An 18,883-nucleotide genomic window follows, 5' to 3' on the forward strand; every position below is an offset into this window, starting at 1 on the left:
TTTTTAAAATGCCTCTATTTACAAAAGGTCTTTTCTGCAGTTGGGTCTGCAAACCTTAGAACAGTATTGAGGAAGATCAGCGTTTTCTGCTCCACTGCAAACGGACAGCCCAGTTCTTCAATCTCAGGAAGATTGAAGGGAAATTGGCAACTTTTGCAATTGATTTCTTAATAGCTGCTGTTCATCTGTGATATTTTGCGTTTTCTTCCTCCCGTTGTGCTGCTAAACCTCTTACAGTTGCCCAAACCACTCAAGCAACTTCTGGCCTAGTCATCATACACTACCCAAATGTACTTCAATTGTCAGTGAGACAAACAGCTCTCCTTCTCCCTTGATATAATAATTCTGTGTTTGATCAACAGCAGTGGCTAAGAAAACACACTTGGGTCTTTCACTCTATGAGCTTGTTAAGCTTAAAGTTGTATTCAATGTCTGGATGTTTCTGGGCACCTTAAACATGTTGTTCAAATTAACTAGAATCCAGTGGGCATAATTTGTGTGGTCAAGAGTAAAAACCACAGAAGAAGCTCAAGTCAGGGCATCTAGCTGTTAAATGAAGTTTATCTCAGGTACTGAACACTTCTAAGGAAGGATGCCAAACTGCAGTGCTAGCACTGTACTGAAACTGGAAACATCTGGGTGCTGCTATGAGACTACTAATTCATGTTATGTCTCAGCCATTTATCATAAACACACAAAAATCATGATGTACAAGCACAAAATTGGCTCTAATGCAATTAAGAGCATAATTAGGGGCTTAAAATAATCATAAGAACGGACATACTGAGTCAGACCAAAGGTCCATCTAGCCCAATATCTTGTCTTCCGACAGTGGCCAATGCCAGGTGCTCCAGAGGGAGTGAACCTAACAGGCAATGATCAAGTGATCTCTCTCCTGCCATCCATCTCCACCCTCTGACAGACAGAGGCTAGGGACACCATTCCTTACCCGTCCTGGCTAATACCCATTAATGGACTTAACCACCATTAATTTATCCAGTTCTCTTTTAAACTCCGTTATAGTCCCCGGTCGCTCATTCCCAGCTTCTGGCAAACAGAGACTAGGGATGCCCATCCTGGTTATAGCCATTGTTGGACCTATACTCCGTGAATTTATCTAGTTCTTTTTTAACCCTGTTGTAGTCTTGGCCTTCACAACATCCTCTGGCAAAGAATTCCACAGGTTGACTGTGCATCGTGTGAAGAAATACTTCCTTTCGTTTGTTTTAAACCTGCTGCCTATTAATTTCATTTGGTGACCCTAGTGCTTGTGTTATGAGGAGGAGTAAATAACACTTCCTTTTTTACTTTCTCCACACCAGTCATGATTTTATAGACCTCTATCATAGATCAAGAATGACCTTTGATGCAATATTACAATAGTGCATAGGCACTATTAGAAAAAACTTCACAACAATTGTGCATATGCCGATTGCGCAATTCTGTCTGTCATGACAGACAGATCTAGAAAATTTATAACCAGTACATGTGCATGCTACTATTTTCAGGGTGTCCCTATGTGTTCATTTTGTTCACATGCTTTATTACTTCACCAACTTTAGTGATTTAATTCTGAAGACATAAATCCAGCTCTCTTCTGCAGCCATGAAAGCCTCCCTGGCCTTGGAACCAGTGTGTTTCTGCTGCAGAAGGAGAGGCAGTCTCTTTGCATCATCTGCAAAACTCAGAGCCTTGCTCTCTGCAGGCTCTTTCCTCAGCAGTGCACAAGGGGTGGGAGAAGAATGGGAATGGACAAATGCCTAAAAGTCGTGTAGGACCACTAAGGTGCAGTAACTCCCATGCTGTGGTTCTGCAGCTACCTCCATGGCAGAGGATGAAGGATGCTACAAATTATTGCAGACGCATGCCAGTATGCACTGGCCAAATGCAAGACTCTGGATTTCATTCAAATGGATAGTTCTTTTGATTTTCTTCCTGTCCTGCTGCATTATAACATACAATTGTTTACCGTCAGGGGGGAGAGAGACCAACACTTACCTGGGGTTTGAACTGCATCTGCTGACATGCAGCAAACTGGGTTTCAACTTGTTGCCAGCGCTGACACACATTGGTGTGCTCTGCTTCCCCAACTGGACCATATTGGGACAGGTTGCTGCTCTTCTTCTGCAAAGCAATGAATTCCTCACGGTGCTGTTCAAGCTCCTGAAGCAGTTCCTGCAGAGTACACCTAATTACAGCTGTCTGCAATCACTGAAAAGTTATTTCCCCCTTTTCACACATCAGTCAATGGGTAAGCACGCCAGAGTGGTGTATGTATATTACTACAGTACTGCTTTGTAAATTCAGCTTTTCCCCTCCTTAAATGTGGAGATGCAGAACAAACAAGGTCTGGGGAAGAACAGTAATTTCTGCCTCACATAATTATATCCCTTGCTACTTGGCTCACTCCAACTAAATCTCATATAAGCCTGGTGTTTTTCTTTTTAAAAAAAACGTAAGCATCGAAGTTTGGCGCCCAACTTTTGTATCTTAAGCATCAAAAGATAAAAAGCAAATCAAACATCAAATGGTAGAGCTATTGCCTTGGGAGACGTGACTGGATGAGCTAATTGCCTTTTCCATCACTAATTTCACTGCTGAAAGGGCAGGTTTATTAAACATTTTGACCCATATCCTCAAAGATATCTAAGGAGTCTAACCCTTACTGCTATCAAGGGAGATAAGCACCTAAATACCTTTGAGGATCTGGGCATCTCTCTTTACAAAATACACATCTTCAATATGAATGGGGAATACGCACACAGAGCATATATTTTATACAATAAGGCACCTCCATTCATCAAGCTTCCACTGTATTCCCATTTTTGCAAATAAGCATCCTGTTATTCAGGAAAATCCAGCATTTGCCATACACACTGAATTCTGGAAACAGACTTTTTCTTTTGAGTATTGAGATTGCTGTGTCAGTTTTACCTGCTCATTTGAGTTAAATCAATGCAGTCAGTGAGTGCACAAATTTGCTACTTAACTACTGCAAAAGAAATTGCTCACATTTAGGAAATCCTGAGGTCTTTTTAAGTAAGATGAATAACAAATACAGAATAAGAGGAAAAATGGAGAGCTTTACTTAACTATGAGAGAATATTACTTAAGAGCCTCTAGTGGTTGTGTCCTGACCCAATTAAATGTCAACACCAGTTTATCAGGAAGAGAACAGCATGGGTACCAGCAGCAAATTCCCTTCCAATCTGTAAAATGAACATTTGTTCATGTCAAATTATTTTCTAAAACTTGGGGTAGGGGAGGGGAGTAGCTAGTTTGAGAACGATGTTTACTTGGTCCTACAGCAGCGCGGGTGCTAGACTTGATGATATCTCAAGGTCCCTTCCAGCCCTACATTTCTATGATCTCTGGAAGGGAAGCCAGACTGGATTTGTTTTGAAGTACATTAAAATGCAGCCTTGTTGTATAATGTCTTGAGATTTTGTGGGAAATTACATTTCCCGGCACTGAGTGGAAGCAGTTCTTCATCCCACAAGGAGACATGAGACTCTGTTGGTTTACTCTTTTGGGGCTTGCTTCCTCTCAGAAATTATGTGTCAGGAATGCACAATATAGAAGAACCCAGTGAACTGGAAGGAACTCTTGGGTGAATGGTGAAGATCTGAAATCTGTGCTGAGAGGCCCCTACTGTCTTTCCTGTCCAAACCCATTTGGACTCAGTGTCCGAAAGGGATATGGGCAAGGTGAAAGATTATGATGGCTCACCTCAAGATTAGAAACCTCAGGAGTTCCCTTTAGCTATGAGATTTGTCCTTTGATGGGAAGCCTTAAGAGGCTCTTTGAGGAGTATGAGCGGAGGAGATTGATCCCCTTGGGAATAAGCTGCTGTCTGATATGCAGGGAGATCTCAAGCACACTATGAAGTAAATATAGTCCCATTTTAAGATGGCTTATCTCAGGGTGCCTGCCTCCCGGTGCAGCAGTAAACCCAGATGGGTTATGCACATAGGCAGGAGTGATTAATGAAGTACCTGATAGAGCAACCAGATACAGGTTCGGCAAACTCAGAGTCCATCATTAACATCCCACTGATCCCGCAGGTACACAATAGAAGCTTAATGATTTAAAATGTCCATCTAAAGGGGATTACCATTAATGTGAAGCCTTAATGTAGCTATCAGGATATACAAAGTAGCTAAGGACAGCAGACCAGCTCTTATAACCTTATTGCATCAGCCACCTATGACAACCATGGGGCACTGTAACTCTAAATGACATGTATCATAAATATTTCATGCTGTATTGGTCTCATTCGGAGCATGAACATTCCCCATCCCCGTCTTTAATTGGTCCTGGGTTTAAAAAGTTACAGAACAGTTATAAAGAGATTGATTGGTTTTAATTATGAAGTTTCATAACCAGAAATTCAGAACTAGCTTCATAGATTGCCTAACCCCCAAGCTTGTCCAAAAAATTACTTACTGCTTCACAGGGCTTTTCATTGTTATTGCATAAAATATTAAACTAATTGTCATGGCAGCCAAACTATCTTGGTAGGATGAAAAGGAGAAATAAAAAAAGCAAGTAAGGAATTCGTATCCTCAGCATCTAAAAACATGAATTTCTGGACAGAAACTAAATCAATAAATAGTGTTTGAGCAGAAAGTCCTTTCAAATTAGTTGGGAACTTCTAGCTGTTGGGACTCTAGCTATGATACACAATGTAACTCTCATAAGTAATATTTCACCGTTTGTAGATAAATATTAATTCTCAGACAAAAAGTATCTTTAAAGAATTATGAGGTTACAAAGTGAAGTACTCGGAAGTTTGGACATGACAAAGTGAAAGTTGCTTATGAAACTTTAACTGCGTCCTCTTTTGCATGTGCCTTGATAGTCCGGATTTTTTACATGATCACATACTAGTATTCAAATAATACAAGGCATCAGAATCATACTATTTTATACTACCTTGAGTACACATGTGTATAACTTTATGCATAATGTAAACAAAATTAGTATTCTCAAAGTTTAAGAGAAATGATTTCATATGCTTAATATTTAGGTTTAATTTTTATATTCCACTGAATTACAGAATATATCTTTTTTTTTTTTTAGAAAACTAGCACACAATCCAGGACAGATTTATGCACATGTTTAACTTTACACACATTAAGTAGCCCCACAAACTTCAATGAGACTTTATATTGTGTAAAGTTAAGCACACATGTAAGTCTTTGCATGATCAGGGCCTGACATATTAACATTTGTTTTAAAAAAGAGGAGAAACCTAACAAAAATCTTATTCATATTTCCAAGTTAAAATTAACAGAAAATGAATTAATGGGGATTTAGTATGCAATTACTTCTTTGGACAGAAATTTATTCTTAATTGTGTACAAATGTGATTTTTCCCCCCAAAACAATTGGTGTTCAATTGGTGTACAAACCTGTACTTTTAATGGTTTGTTTCCTTTTTCCAGTATTTGGCGTGAATGTACCCTTCATATTCTATTTATGTTACATGCACACATTTTTAACACCATTTATACATGGTTGCATAGAATCCTGATACTGCAAAGAGTTCTCTATGGCACAGTGTTCCCCATGCCAGCAGCCCCATTAACTTCAGTGAGCCATTGATATGCAGCTCATTGGAGAATTGAGACTACATTTACATTTTATAATAATAATAAATAATATATGGAGATATACCTATCTCATAGAACTGGAAGGGACCCCAAAAGGTCATTGAGTCAAGTCCAGCCCTCTGCTTTTACTACCAGGACCAAGTACTGATTTTGCCACAGATCCCTAAGTGGCCCCCCTCAAGGATTGAACTCACAACCCTGGGTTTAGCAGGCCAATGCTCAAACCACTGAGCTATCCCTCCCCCGCATATACAATAAAGCTATTACACTGTAATAGAATTTAAACAGGACCACACAAATCCAATCAATTCAGTAGCTCCAGTATACCGAGTATAATTCACATCTATGAAGATGACCATAATAAAATACAATAAAAAAATAATAAAAAAATCTCTTTAAATAAATATATTTCAAGTTTTAAGAGATAGATTTGTATGTGTATATTAAAATTGAATGCAATTAGAACTAATGGGCACCACTGAAGGATGGTGGATACATAGCTTTACACCTCTCTTCTCCACTTCCTACAATCCACAATCATCAGCAACTGGATTGCTTTTTCTTCCCCATCTAACATTCAACAGATATTATTCTACAACTCTTTCCTTTTAATACGATTATGGATGCTGCACCATCTCCAGACAATCTAAGAAATCCTAAAAGGCAGAAGCTGTCAGATTGCCCTCTTAGGAGCCAAGATGGCCAACCAGGGAAAGGCTTCCCTTCTGAGACTAGATGAAATTATAGACTGGCTAAAAGTAAGTCGCAAGTGAACAAACTATTTTGAGAAAAATATCTGAAAATAAAACAGATCAAAAATATTACTAGTATACATCAAGCTAATTTGCCAAGTTTGGCATCAAGATTAGAGGAAGCTGAGAACCTTAACTAGAGGCAGCACTAAACACTTGCCCATAATAAATATTTATATACAAAATAACAGATTTAAAAGAAAGTTAGACAGGGGTTGCTACTGCTCCCCCAATAATAAGGCAATACTCCAGGCTAATCCAAGACTGACACAAGCCGATGAAACACAATGGAAAAATTAATACAACCCTTCTGGACACATTCCTTACCATGGTAGCATCAAAAGAATATCCCTGAGCCCCAGCACACAATTCTAATATGAAGTTATTTATTACCTCCACTCTTAATTTTTGAGCATCTGTATTTACCTGTAGTTTTTGTTCATCTTCCTCTCCATGCAGTCCTGACAGACGGCGCTCTGTCTCGTTCAGCCAGTTCAATAGACTGTCCTGTTCTCTCTTATATTGTGAAAAAGCAGGGGAGAGCTCCACCACCTGCCTCCTTTGAAAAGACTTCAGTTCCTATAAGAAAATAGGCATGGGGGATACGCAGTTTGAGAAAAATAAATTGGGAGATGGATTTTACTTATTTATTTTAAATCAAGCTCAGATTCTGGTTAGATGGGATGTGGGGATTAACTAATTATAGCAAGTTCTGATTGGCTCGGGGGACAGATTTAAAAATTCACAAAATCAAACTGCAGAAAAACAAAATTAACTTTGGGGAATATTTTTGAATTTGGGATCACTGAGGTTCAGTCTGTCATTTTTTCTGTATGTACATTAAATATCCCGAAGGCTTTCATCCCCTAAACCAAGCTATTAAGTGGTCACAATCAGATTTCAAATAAGCTTCCAGAAGTCCACCACGTAGACTGCACCAGAAGTCAGTCATGTTAAAACTCTGAAGTCACACCTTTACATTGTTGTGCCTTGTCTGCAGAAGCAACAGCTGCAAGCGGATCTTCTCCCTCTTGTTGTCCTCCATGGGCCGCTGTAACAATTGCTCTCCACTCTGTAAAACCTCCTCAATCTGGGCTCTCTCTTCATCCATCTAAAATTATAGAAGCTGATGGTCATTTACAGAAAGCCATGTTAGAGTATTCAAAATGGATTTGCTGACTGCCTGAAAGCTAACAAAATTAACACGTCAGTACTGTTAAGCATCCTACTGTCACCCAAAATAAATTGGAGTTGAGAAATTCCAATTCTCCACAAGCACCAAAGACTAAAGGACATATAACGCCATTGTTAAAATAGATTGAGACAGGATGGGGAGTTCTCACTGCACCAGCCAAAGAGCAGAGTGAGCTAGGTAGAGAGCACAGCTTATCCATGCTAGGGTGAGGAAGAGAAGCTATTCTACTCATCCCCTCATTCTACCCCAGCCGCTCTACTTTACTGCCGATTTAAAGTGGTTTTCAGTAAAACTGTTGATATTACATATTCATAGAGATATCAACAATTTCCTTTTCACAGAGATCAGTTCAGTTAAAAGACACTGCTGAATTACAGAAACAAAGAAGAGGTGATGAAGCTGTTTAATTCATCCATTCCTCACAAACCTTTTCATCTTCATCACTTGATTCCATGTGCTTTTCCACAACTTTTAACATATTTTGTAAATCACTCTCAAATTTGTCAAGGTCTGCAGAAGCCACTTCAGATTCCTGGGGTTCTGGCTCAACAGGAAATTTATAAGGCAAGGGTTCCTGACCAACAAGTATCTGTAGCATAAAAGCAAAACAAAAACCACACAAATTAAGGGATCAATCCTGCAAGTTCTGAAGTAACTCATGTAAATGTGACTCTGTGTGTAAGTAATTATCAATACACATGCCTGTCTGCAGGATCAGGCCATAAAACTGTATATTGAACTATTTATTTTCAGAAAAGAAAGCTACCTCGCTCCCTGCCCAAACAAACAGTATTGCTCATCCCTGGATTCAAAAATCCTGAATGAGGTTTCCCCAAAATCATGAGATTTTAAAAATAATTAATTTGGAGTGTTTTCATCTGCATTTGAGCCTTTAAGGTTCACAATTTCAAGCTATTTTCCATAACCAAAAGGGCAAGAAGCTTAGCTTTCTTTAAAAAGAAAAGTGAGATTCTCATTATATACACGACCATGACAGAAAAACACCAAAATATAATGGGACTTGTAATGAATTGCAGGAGTTGCCTCGCTACAATAACTAGAGATAGCTAGGTAGAATGGTACATGCCAGAGAGTTTCTGCCAATGAATTCCAGCCTGCAGGCCTCTGGCTAGCCTAGTCCTGTGGCCTCTCTCTAACAGAGACTGACAATCATGCCAAGATATGGATTTACCTTATGGTCTACATAAATGACTATTGGATAATAGATTGGTGCCACTTATGGTGACCAGATAGAAAGTGTGGAAAATCAGGACGGAGGGTAAGAGGTAATAGGCACCTAAATAAGAAAAAGCCCCAAATATCGGGACTGTCCCTATAAAATTGTGACATCTGGTCACCCTAGTGCCACTACACCCTTTCACCTATGATCCAATTCAGGATTCATACCCTGCTGATCGGTAGGTGTGACTGGCTACTTACTGAATCTATTAATTTTCGCATATAGAGAAATGATTTACATAGATTTACATAGAAAAAGAAGTATTTTTGTATATTAAAATGAAGTTATCCCTATGAAGCCATTATTAATAGTATACACATAAAAAACCATTTGAATAATGTGTGTGTAATATAAATTAATTTCCTGGTTTTGTGACTCTTTCTTGCTCACCTTAGCACTTTTGATGTGCTGTGATACCTTCTCAAAGTTCCGGTTCAGTTCAGACAGCTTCGGTTCGACGAGTTCACGGCATGACACGCCACGACTGTTCATTAAGATAACTGCTTGGTCCCGCACGTTATCCACTCGGAGACTCACACCATCTAATTCTGATGTCAAACGCTGAGAAGCAAAAGCAGCAGAAAGTTACTGCAGTGTAAAGAAAAATCAACCAGAAAAGCTAACTCAATCTCACATGGAATCAAAAAGTGCTATTCTTTTATAACTCCCTGCTTTAAAAGATTAAGTTTGCAACCTTCACTATTTCTTCCTTTTTGCTCGCTGGCTTTTTCTCAGTCTCATCCAGCAGGGTTTCAGCTTGATAGAGCCAAGTACTTATGTGGGCAACATTCTCATCAAAGATCTCCAGCTGGCTCTGATGATTCTGGAAAGGGAAGCAAAAAATATATCCAAGTAAGAAACACAAAAATATTTTTAAATGTCCCAGGTAGAGAAGGCCTAATGAAATATACAAATGCTACTCACACTTTAGGAAGAAAAACACTGAACATTTTATAGCACTTTTCACAAGTTTCAATCAACTTTATAAACATTAACCAGTGACTCTACACTCTGATGATGCAGGTAAGAGTTAGTGTCCCAGTTTTACAGACAAGGAAATGGACAAAGGAAAGTAAGGTGTTTTCCACAAGGCCACACAATTCTGTAGCATAAACAGGATTAGAATTCAAGAATTCCTGTTTTACATCACAATTTCATCACTAGTCCACCATGACTATCGGAAAGTGGTGCATTTTCCCTTTTTAAAAGGATATTTTTCTCCCCCTGTAGCTGTGTAAGAGACCTACACAAACAAAAAAAGAAAGTGACCGATTCTACAGGAGAAATACTGAAACGGACTGTCGGATTCACTAAGAAAACACATAACAAAAACAGAATATTTCCTCTAACCTTTATCAATTATAGTAATCTTAGATTTTTCATATAACAATACTAGGTAATAACAATTACAAACAAAAATCACATTTTAGTCTGAAGTTGAAGAAATACCTTTTTGTTTATAGCTATCAGTGTTTGGTGTGGTTTTGATATTTTGTTGCCATTTATTCAATTCCTGTACTCTGATTCATCACATATCATATGCATTTCTCACTTCACAGAGAAAGTCATGCAATGAATATCCTAATCCTTCTCCTCTGATTGGGTCACATATTCAGAATTTTTAATCTGTGTGCTAGCAACAGAGACACATGCATCTCCACACTCCCTTTGTCTGATGCTCCAAAATTCCCACTGGAGAAACATAGAATAGTTATTTTCACAGAAGAGGCTTGCACATTATAAAGAAAGAACAGGTGAGGAAAGGGGTGAAAGGGGACAGATAAGCAGGAGAGGGGGCCAAAAGGGATTTCTTTTTAAATTTAAGATACAGATATTGGCCCCAATTCAGGAAAGCATCTCTATTCAGGACAGCACTTAAATTTAAGCATGTGTTTAAGAGCTGTCCTGAGTAGAGATGGACTTAAGCAGGTTCCTATGTGCTTTCCTGAACTGGAAACAGAAACCACCCTCAAAGTATCAATATATTACACAATAACAAGCTAAGCCACTAGGAGCTGGGGGTGCCACCCACACATTGCATTCAGCCTCCCACAGGGTGCTGAGAAAGCAGTATTTTGTATTGCTCAACAAAGATTGTTGCAAGCTGATTAAGAAGCATCACTGGCAGACTTCATAGGGCGAGCAATCGATCCATCTTTGCTTGTTTCTTTTCTTTACAATGCAATGATGCTAAACACAAGTAACTTACTTAGAAAAGGTTACATGGAACTATATACCACCCTGGAAGTCATCAAATCAATGATTCATTAACTATGTTGCTATTTATTTGTATTGTGATAGCCCTGAAAGGGCCCCAATCAGAATTGGGAGCACATTGTGGCAAGAGCTGTAGAAAAGCATAAAAGAAAGTCTTTGTCCCAAAAGGCTTGCAGACTAATCTGAGGTGGTCACAGATGAGTATGATCGTAATGAGGACAAAAAAGGATGAGGGAAGGTACCTGAAAGTACCAAAACTAGTTGTGGGGAGGAGTTTAGGGAGAGGGGTAAGCCGGGGGTTGCTTTGTTATTTTGGTTTTATTTTATTCTATTCCATAAAATCAACCATTCCCAACTAATGCCTAAACCATTACAGGATACATGATTTCTTTTAGGTGTCACAATAGAGATGGGTCTTGAGGTGACATTTTGATGAGAAGAGGGTAGTGACCTTCCATCCAGATTAATTCAGGGGAGAGCGCTGCATGTATAAGGAGGGCTGTAGAGGATGGTATGGAGACAGTTATGGGATAAGCTAACAAATGGGTGGACAAGACTGGCATCACTGGTGGATCAGAAGAGGCAGGGAGGTGTCACAATAAGGGACTAGAGAGGACAAGTAGGGCAGAGCAGAGCCACGGTAGACCATGAAAGTAAAGACAAAAAGCTAGCACTTAAGTGGTGAAATAGAAGATGCCAGTGTAGGGCTTTAAAAGGGAAGTAATGAAATCTGCGCAATAAGCAAACATGATGATGCTGGCAAGGTGCATTTTGAATGTATTGGAGTGGAGTGGCATGTGAGCTAGGGTGACTAGCAAGAAAGAAGTTGCAGCAGCCAGAAAGAAAAGCCTGAATGTTGAAATAAAGATGTACACCTGATATAACACGAATTCGGATATAACACGGTAAAGCAGTGCTCCGGAGGGCGGGGGAGGCTGTGCACTCCAGCGGATCAAAGCAAGTTCGATATAATGCGGTTTTGCCTATAACATGGTAAGATTTTTTGGCTCCCGAGGACATCGTTATATTGGGGTAGAGGTGTATTACTGTTTTTATTCATTTTATTCATAAGCATCACTTCCAATGTAGTGAGTTGAAAATGACAACTTGTCTGTCTGCCTCACGAATATGTAGCTCCATCACTGTAACAAGTAGGGACTAGCAATGTGCATTCTATTCCCAAAGACCTTGTGGGGGCCAACGTCTGAAACACATATCGCCTCAAAAGAATTTCTCAGCTTCCTCATTTCATAGATCTTCATAACTTCGCTCTCTCTGTCTGCACAGCAAATGGGCTGCCAAAAATCCATCCCCCACTTCCTTTAAGACAATTTGCACGGTGTAAACTTTACTGTCAAAGTAGATAGAGGACTCTAAACTGCAAATGTTTCCAGGGGGTCAGAGAACCACACACATGAAATATTTTATTCACAATTTACCAACAAGGTGTTGCACCAGTCTTCAGTCCAGGTCCGAACTCGACTCCAGCCTGCATTAAGAACACAGAGCTTCTCCTCCAGGGAAACCTCACTGCCTTCCACCAAGGCCTGGAGTGCTGCACTGCTCTCTGTGATGGTGTTCAGATCAGCTTTCCTTCTTTCCAGCTCTCTCAGTACATTCTGAAACAAGAGAAACACTTAATAGCAAACCCACCACCTCCGGTGGATCACAAAAGCAAGGTGGCAGTTAATTTTTTTTTTTTAAATGGTTTATTGCTTTTCACCTAAGAAAGGATACACATTCTGGAGGCCAGTTCCAGAGCTTAACTACTATCCTCATTAGAACATTTTTCTTAATATCTAACCTAAATCTACCTTCCTGCAGATTACACCCATTTTCTTCTTGTCCTACCTTCAGTGTGCATGGAGAACAACTAAGCATCATCCTCTTGATAACATATTGGAAGACTGGTGTCAGGTGTCCTCCCCCCAGTCTTCTTTTCTCAAGACTAAACACACCCAGATCCTCATAGGTCAGATTTTCTAAACCTTCCCTCATTTTTGTTGCTGTCCTCTGGATTCTCTTCAAGTTGTCCACATCTTTCCTAAAGTGTGGGACCCAGAACTTGACTCAGTACTCCAGTGCCAAGTAGAGTGGGAATTACCTCCCACATCTTACATACAACACTCCTGTTAATACACCCCAGAATGATATTAGCCTTTTTTGCAAATTCATCACATTTTTGGCTCATATTCTAACACACACCCAGATCCTTTTCAGCAGTACTACTCCCTAGCAAGCTATTACACATACTATATTTGTGCATTTGATTTTTCCTTCCAAAGTACTTGGCCCTCATCCTTATGAAGATTTCAACTTGTTGAATTCAGACCAAATTCTCCAATTTGTCAAAGATATTTTGAATGCTAATTCTGTCCTCCAAATTGCTTGCAACCAATCCCAGTTGGTGTCAACTGCAAATTTTATAAGATACTCTCCATTCCATTACCAAGTCACTAATGAAAATATTAAACAGTACTGAACCTCAGACTGACCCTTGTGCGATCCCATTAGATACACTCTCCCAGTTTGACAGTGAATCATTGATGACTACTCTTTGACTATCGTCTTTTAGCCAGTTGTGCACCCACCTTATAATAATTTCATCTAGAACATATTTCACTAGTTTGCTTATGAGAATGTCATGTGGGACTGTGTCAAAAGCCTTACTAAAAATCAAGATATCTCACATGTACTGCTTCCCCCATCCACTAGGTCAGTAACACTGTCAAAGAAGGAACTTTGGGTTATAAAGAAATATCCAGCAGGGATTTCTGAAGGCAAATCATCCCAAACCAACCTATTATCTTCTAGGGGCTTACAAATTGAGCGCACCAGTATATTTCCATATATATAATATAACTTTATATAAAATATATAAAATATTATTGCACTTCTCTCTCTCTCTCTCTCACACACACACACACACACACACACACACACACACACACACAGTGTAGTACTTTGAGGCACTCAGCCTTCTTTCAGTTCATTAGGTGAATAATTATTTATTGATTAAACTCTATGTTCTCTAACTACAGCAACAAATAATGAAACACAAATAAGCAATTAAGTTAGAAAAATGTGTTGAGTTAATGGAAAACCTGACTGCTGAATAACTATTGCATCAGATATAACATGACTGTATTCTTGCCAATGCAATACTGCAGTTACGAACAAATCAGGGAACCTCAAATAAATTTCCATGTGTCAGTGTGATGCTATAAATCCTTTAATTTAGAATAAATTGAGCTTGTCAGAAAATTTTTCTCCCTTTGTGGAAAATTTCAATTTATTATTGAAAAACCAAAACCCAAAATTCTTCAGTTTTTCCAACAAAAATCAAAATTTTCCACAGAAAGGAGACCAAAAAAAAAAAAATTCCCTTTCCATTGAAAACCCAATTTTCCACCTAAAACAGTTTTGATGGAAAATTTCTGAACAGACCTGCTACTATGATAGTAATATTAGTGTGTGCATTGATTAACACCATATTTATTAAGGATTAAGAACCATGTAGGAGACATTATAAGATAGTTAGACATTATTAAACAGCTAATTCTTAATATCTTAATATTGTTAATATTATACAGAATAAATACGCTCATAGTTTAAGACATTTGTGATACCACAGATCTGATTTTGCAATGGTCAACTCCAATAAGAACTAAGCATCTAACAGGTTTGAGAACAAATGGATGCCAAATTCTTAGTTATTCCCAGATAGAGTCACTACAGTGTTAATGCAATAAAAATAATAATTAATCTAGAAATTACAATTATGGCTGTCAATTGCAGTTGACAAGCAATTCACTCAAAACAAATTAACTTGATTAAAAAATTAATCACAATTAATCAGAGTTTAAATTGCACTGTTAAACAATTATAAACATTTTTGGATTTTTTTCTACATTTTCAAATATATTGATTTAAATTACAACACAGAATAAAAAGTATACCCTGCTCACTTTATATTATTTTTATTACAAATATTTGCACTATAAGAAAGATAAACAAAAGAAAGTATTTTTCAATTCACCTCATACAAGTGAATCGATATATTTGAAAATGTAGAAAACATCCAAAAATATTTAAATAAATGGTATTCCATTATTAGCAGTGCGATTAAAACTGCAATTGTGATTTTTTTAGTGTCCCAATTAATTGCAATTAACTTTTTTAATTGTTGGAAAGCCCTATTATAATGTAGCTTGCTTACTTTAGCCCAGCCAATTTCTGTATCCAGATCAGCAAGCGAACTCTCTGAAGTAGATTTCTGTACTAATTCAGTTTCTGTAAGGGCTAGCCATTCTGACAAAGAGGCAGTTTCTTTCTTCATTTTGCATGCCAGCTGCAATGCATGTTCAAGGTCTTGTTTCCCTTCCGTCACCTGCAGAAAGAAGCCAGCAATTAAAACTCACTTGAACACATAAAATCATGGCATTGTAAAGTTGTCTTGTATAACAAAGTGCCCCAAAAAGAATATGAAGTTCTTTACAACTGTTACATCTTACTAGAAAGAACAAAATAACCAATTTCCTCTCGCTAACTGATCAACAGTTGAAACTACATAATACACTTACAAAAAGACCAGAATAAAGAAATGGGCATGTCATTTCTTTATAGCTACTAACTGACAAATGTAACCACTGACTAGGTGATCACTAACAGACTGAAGCTTAAAGCTAAATGAACTCCAATGTAATAGGTTTCAGTGGTAGCCGTGTTAGTCTGTATCAGCAAAAAAAAAAAAAACAAGGAGTCCTTGTGGCACCTTAGAGGCTAACAAATTTATTTGGGCATAAGCTTTCGTGATCCTGCAACTGATTATGAATGGGTGCAGCAGTTTGCCTGCACACTGTCAGTTCATAGACTCAGACTTTAAGGCCAAAAGGGACCATCATGATCATCTAATCTGATCTCCAGCACACTGCAGGCCACAAAACCTTGTCCACCCACTCCAATCAGATCCATAACATCTGGCTGAGTTACTGAATTCCTCATATCATGTTTTAAAGATTTCAAGTTACATAGAATCTGTCATTTACACTAGTTTAAACCTGCAAGTGACCCATGCCCTGAGCTCCAGAGGAAGGCAAAAAAAAAAAAATTAAACAGGTCTCTGACAATCTGACCTGGGGGGAAATTCCTTCCTGACCCCAAATATAATGGTCAGTTGGAACCTGGTAGGTTTTCCATTTCTCTGATCATCCTAGTAGCCCTTCTCTGCATTTGTGCAGTTTGAATTCATCTTTCTTAAACATGGGAGACCAGAACTGGACACAGTATTCCAGATGAAGTCTCACCAGTGCCTTGTACAATGGTACTAAGACTTCCCTGTCTACTGAAAACACCTTGCCTGATGCAGCCTAGGATTGCATTAGCCAGTTGCAAGACCTTAATTTGAAACTCTGAAATCAAAACTACCACTGCTCCTACATGAGTATTTAAGAAAAGGACAAAGATATATGCTCTAGATTATATGGTATATATTTGTCACTCTTCTTACCTGTGCACCCAGATCATTATAAAGAAATTTTAGTGCTGTGAGATGTTCATCCATTCCTTTGGGATTGTCTGTTTGCTGTTTCTGTACAATTTGCCTTCCTGTCTTGATTACAGTCTCCACCTCAAGCTTCACTTCACTTAGAGTTTTATACAGTTTCTGAAACCAGAAAAAAATACATTTTAGCGACATTTTAGATTTTGTAGGTAACTGTTCCCTGGGATTGTTAAGAACTTGGACATCATAATGCATATAAATGCTGTGTATCATCTTCTTCATGTCAAGTAGTAAGAAGCAAAATGTTTGATCACAGATCAATTCTCAAATTTCAGATGATCCATTTTCTGCTTTATTATTAAACCTAATATTCATAAAATTTACTCAATTTCATAATTTACTGTATATCACCACCAAAAGAGTTAGCAAAGATTTCCTATGATCCATGCTCTTTTTTACATAAGGTATTAGAATTAAGCTAAAATGAATACTTGTCTCTAAAGTGCATGTTGCCTCCAGAACATGAGCAATAGCCAGGGTGGGGAATTTTGATAAGTGTTGTACCACTTATATCCTGTAATTAACAGTGCATTACCCTTATGACTACATATTTTCACTCAAAAGTATTACAACTTTTATCCAAGCCTTTACCTAGTAACAGTTCTGTTTGTATACTGTGGCAAGTTATACTAGCATTTACTTTAATCAGGATACAGAACTAAGCAAAAAATCCTAAGCACGTCATTTTAGAGAAAGAGAATGTTATACATGGGTTAAAAATAAAGATTTGGAAAAAAATCCACCAATAAAAGTGCTTTACCATACACTTGTCCAAGTGACCCTGGATTACATCGGGGTCAGTATCCTTCACATCCAAAACATGGAGTTCTGCCTTTACACTATCCAGTACCCGCTTACAGTCCAACATGCGCTGCTCAAAATTGGCTGGTTTCTGGAAAAGTTGATACTTTGTGGATACCTCCCGGAGTTTCCTCTGTTTATAAGAGTACCAAAAAGGATCATTTTACATTAATATCTGAGGTTTGAAACAATGTTTAAAGCTTCTCCCTTCAGATTCCATTTCATTTGTCTTTTATCATAATTAAACAACGCATTGCATGAGTATGCCATTTTCTGAGTATAATTTAATATTACATTATCCATCTTTCTTCTGCAGCACAACAGACCTCAGAGTCTACCACACATACTTCCAAAGTAACCATTCCAATTAAAACGAAAAAAATCCCTTCTGGCTCTGCGCATTCCAGTCTATGAAACTTAAGGAATTAACTTATTTGTTAACTCCTCCCCCTGGTTCTTTCAACTCCCCATTTAGACCATGTACATGCATCCACCATTTATTTTTAAAACCTGGTTGATTGCACAAAGTGATTTGCAGGTGGACAAAAGTGGTTTACAACTGGACGCTGACTGAGCCTAAATTCATGGCTGGGATTTCTTTACCTGCAGAGCATCCAGCTGAGTTCCGCCACGAGGGGACCTGCATTCAGCGGACGCTGCTGGCAGTGACCGTGCATTTTTCTTGAGCTCCTCCAAGGTGGATTCATGAACTGTGATTTCTGCTTGAATTTTCTGCCAATATGTAAAAGCATGGGGGAGATAAAGGATACTAAACCCTTAGGGTATGTCAGATATCAAACAATATATCCACTCTGAAAAGTGTATCGTAAATACTATGAAGTCTATGCTGACTTTGATGACTGCTTGCTAGGTTGAATGCCATTATGTCCATTACAGCGGCTATTCTAATGCATCCTTCCCACACAAACAGAATATGCTACTCCAAGGAGTAATCTATCATCATCATCATACATCAGAAAATCTTATGCAGTGAAAAAGCTCTGCTAGAATACCTGGGCTTCCTGTGGCATCTGGAAGGCATCTATTCTATCAGTCAAGTATGAGGCCAACTGTCTATCCAGCTCTGCTAAGTTTTCCTGCAAGACCTGCAGCATGTGGTCATTTTCCCGCATGGCCTGAAGCTGCTGTTCCAAGGCAATCTGCCTGCTCACTGCCTAAAGGGGAGAGAAGTATAAGGAGGAGATGTTCTGCACCAATATTTTTAAGCTTTGACTCAGAATATGAAAAATAAATTCACACACAAAATAGTCATGAAAAGGAACTCTACACAGCACTACCTTCTGAAACCTGGTGTGCGATTTATACCGCTAAATTGATGATAAACAAAAAGAGTAACACAGAAGGGAAACTCATGTTAGGTCTGAGTTATTGAGTTATTTTTTAATCATCAGTAAACAGAAGCAAAGTAGTTTCATACAGCTGTGTTTCATGAATTGGATAGTACAGGATTTGGGGAAGTTTGTAACATGCATCAAAAAA

General features: G+C 38.4%; 1 protein-coding gene across 5 annotated transcripts in view; it reads right to left on the bottom strand.

The window, feature by feature from the left end:
* UTRN (utrophin) overlaps positions 1–18,883 on the bottom strand; it is a 565,558-nt gene that overhangs the window by 362,033 nt on the left and 184,642 nt on the right. For all 5 annotated transcript variants that reach the window (XM_054021668.1, XM_054021666.1, XM_054021667.1 and 2 more), the window contains 12 exons: positions 18,397–18,558; positions 17,987–18,115; positions 17,343–17,516; positions 16,529–16,684; positions 15,239–15,409; positions 12,459–12,638; positions 9,497–9,625; positions 9,193–9,363; positions 7,990–8,151; positions 7,341–7,478; positions 6,794–6,946; positions 1,999–2,175 (listed from right to left, as the gene is read on the bottom strand). In XM_054021668.1, coding sequence (XP_053877643.1) covers positions 1,999–2,175; positions 6,794–6,946; positions 7,341–7,478; positions 7,990–8,151; positions 9,193–9,363; positions 9,497–9,625; positions 12,459–12,638; positions 15,239–15,409; positions 16,529–16,684; positions 17,343–17,516; positions 17,987–18,115; positions 18,397–18,558 — 1,902 coding nt within the window. The remainder of the gene's footprint in view (positions 1–1,998; positions 2,176–6,793; positions 6,947–7,340; positions 7,479–7,989; positions 8,152–9,192; positions 9,364–9,496; positions 9,626–12,458; positions 12,639–15,238; positions 15,410–16,528; positions 16,685–17,342; positions 17,517–17,986; positions 18,116–18,396; positions 18,559–18,883) is intronic.

Source organism: Malaclemys terrapin, chromosome 3 (genome assembly GCF_027887155.1).
Source record: "Malaclemys terrapin pileata isolate rMalTer1 chromosome 3, rMalTer1.hap1, whole genome shotgun sequence".
Lineage (NCBI taxonomy): Eukaryota > Metazoa > Chordata > Testudines > Emydidae > Malaclemys > Malaclemys terrapin.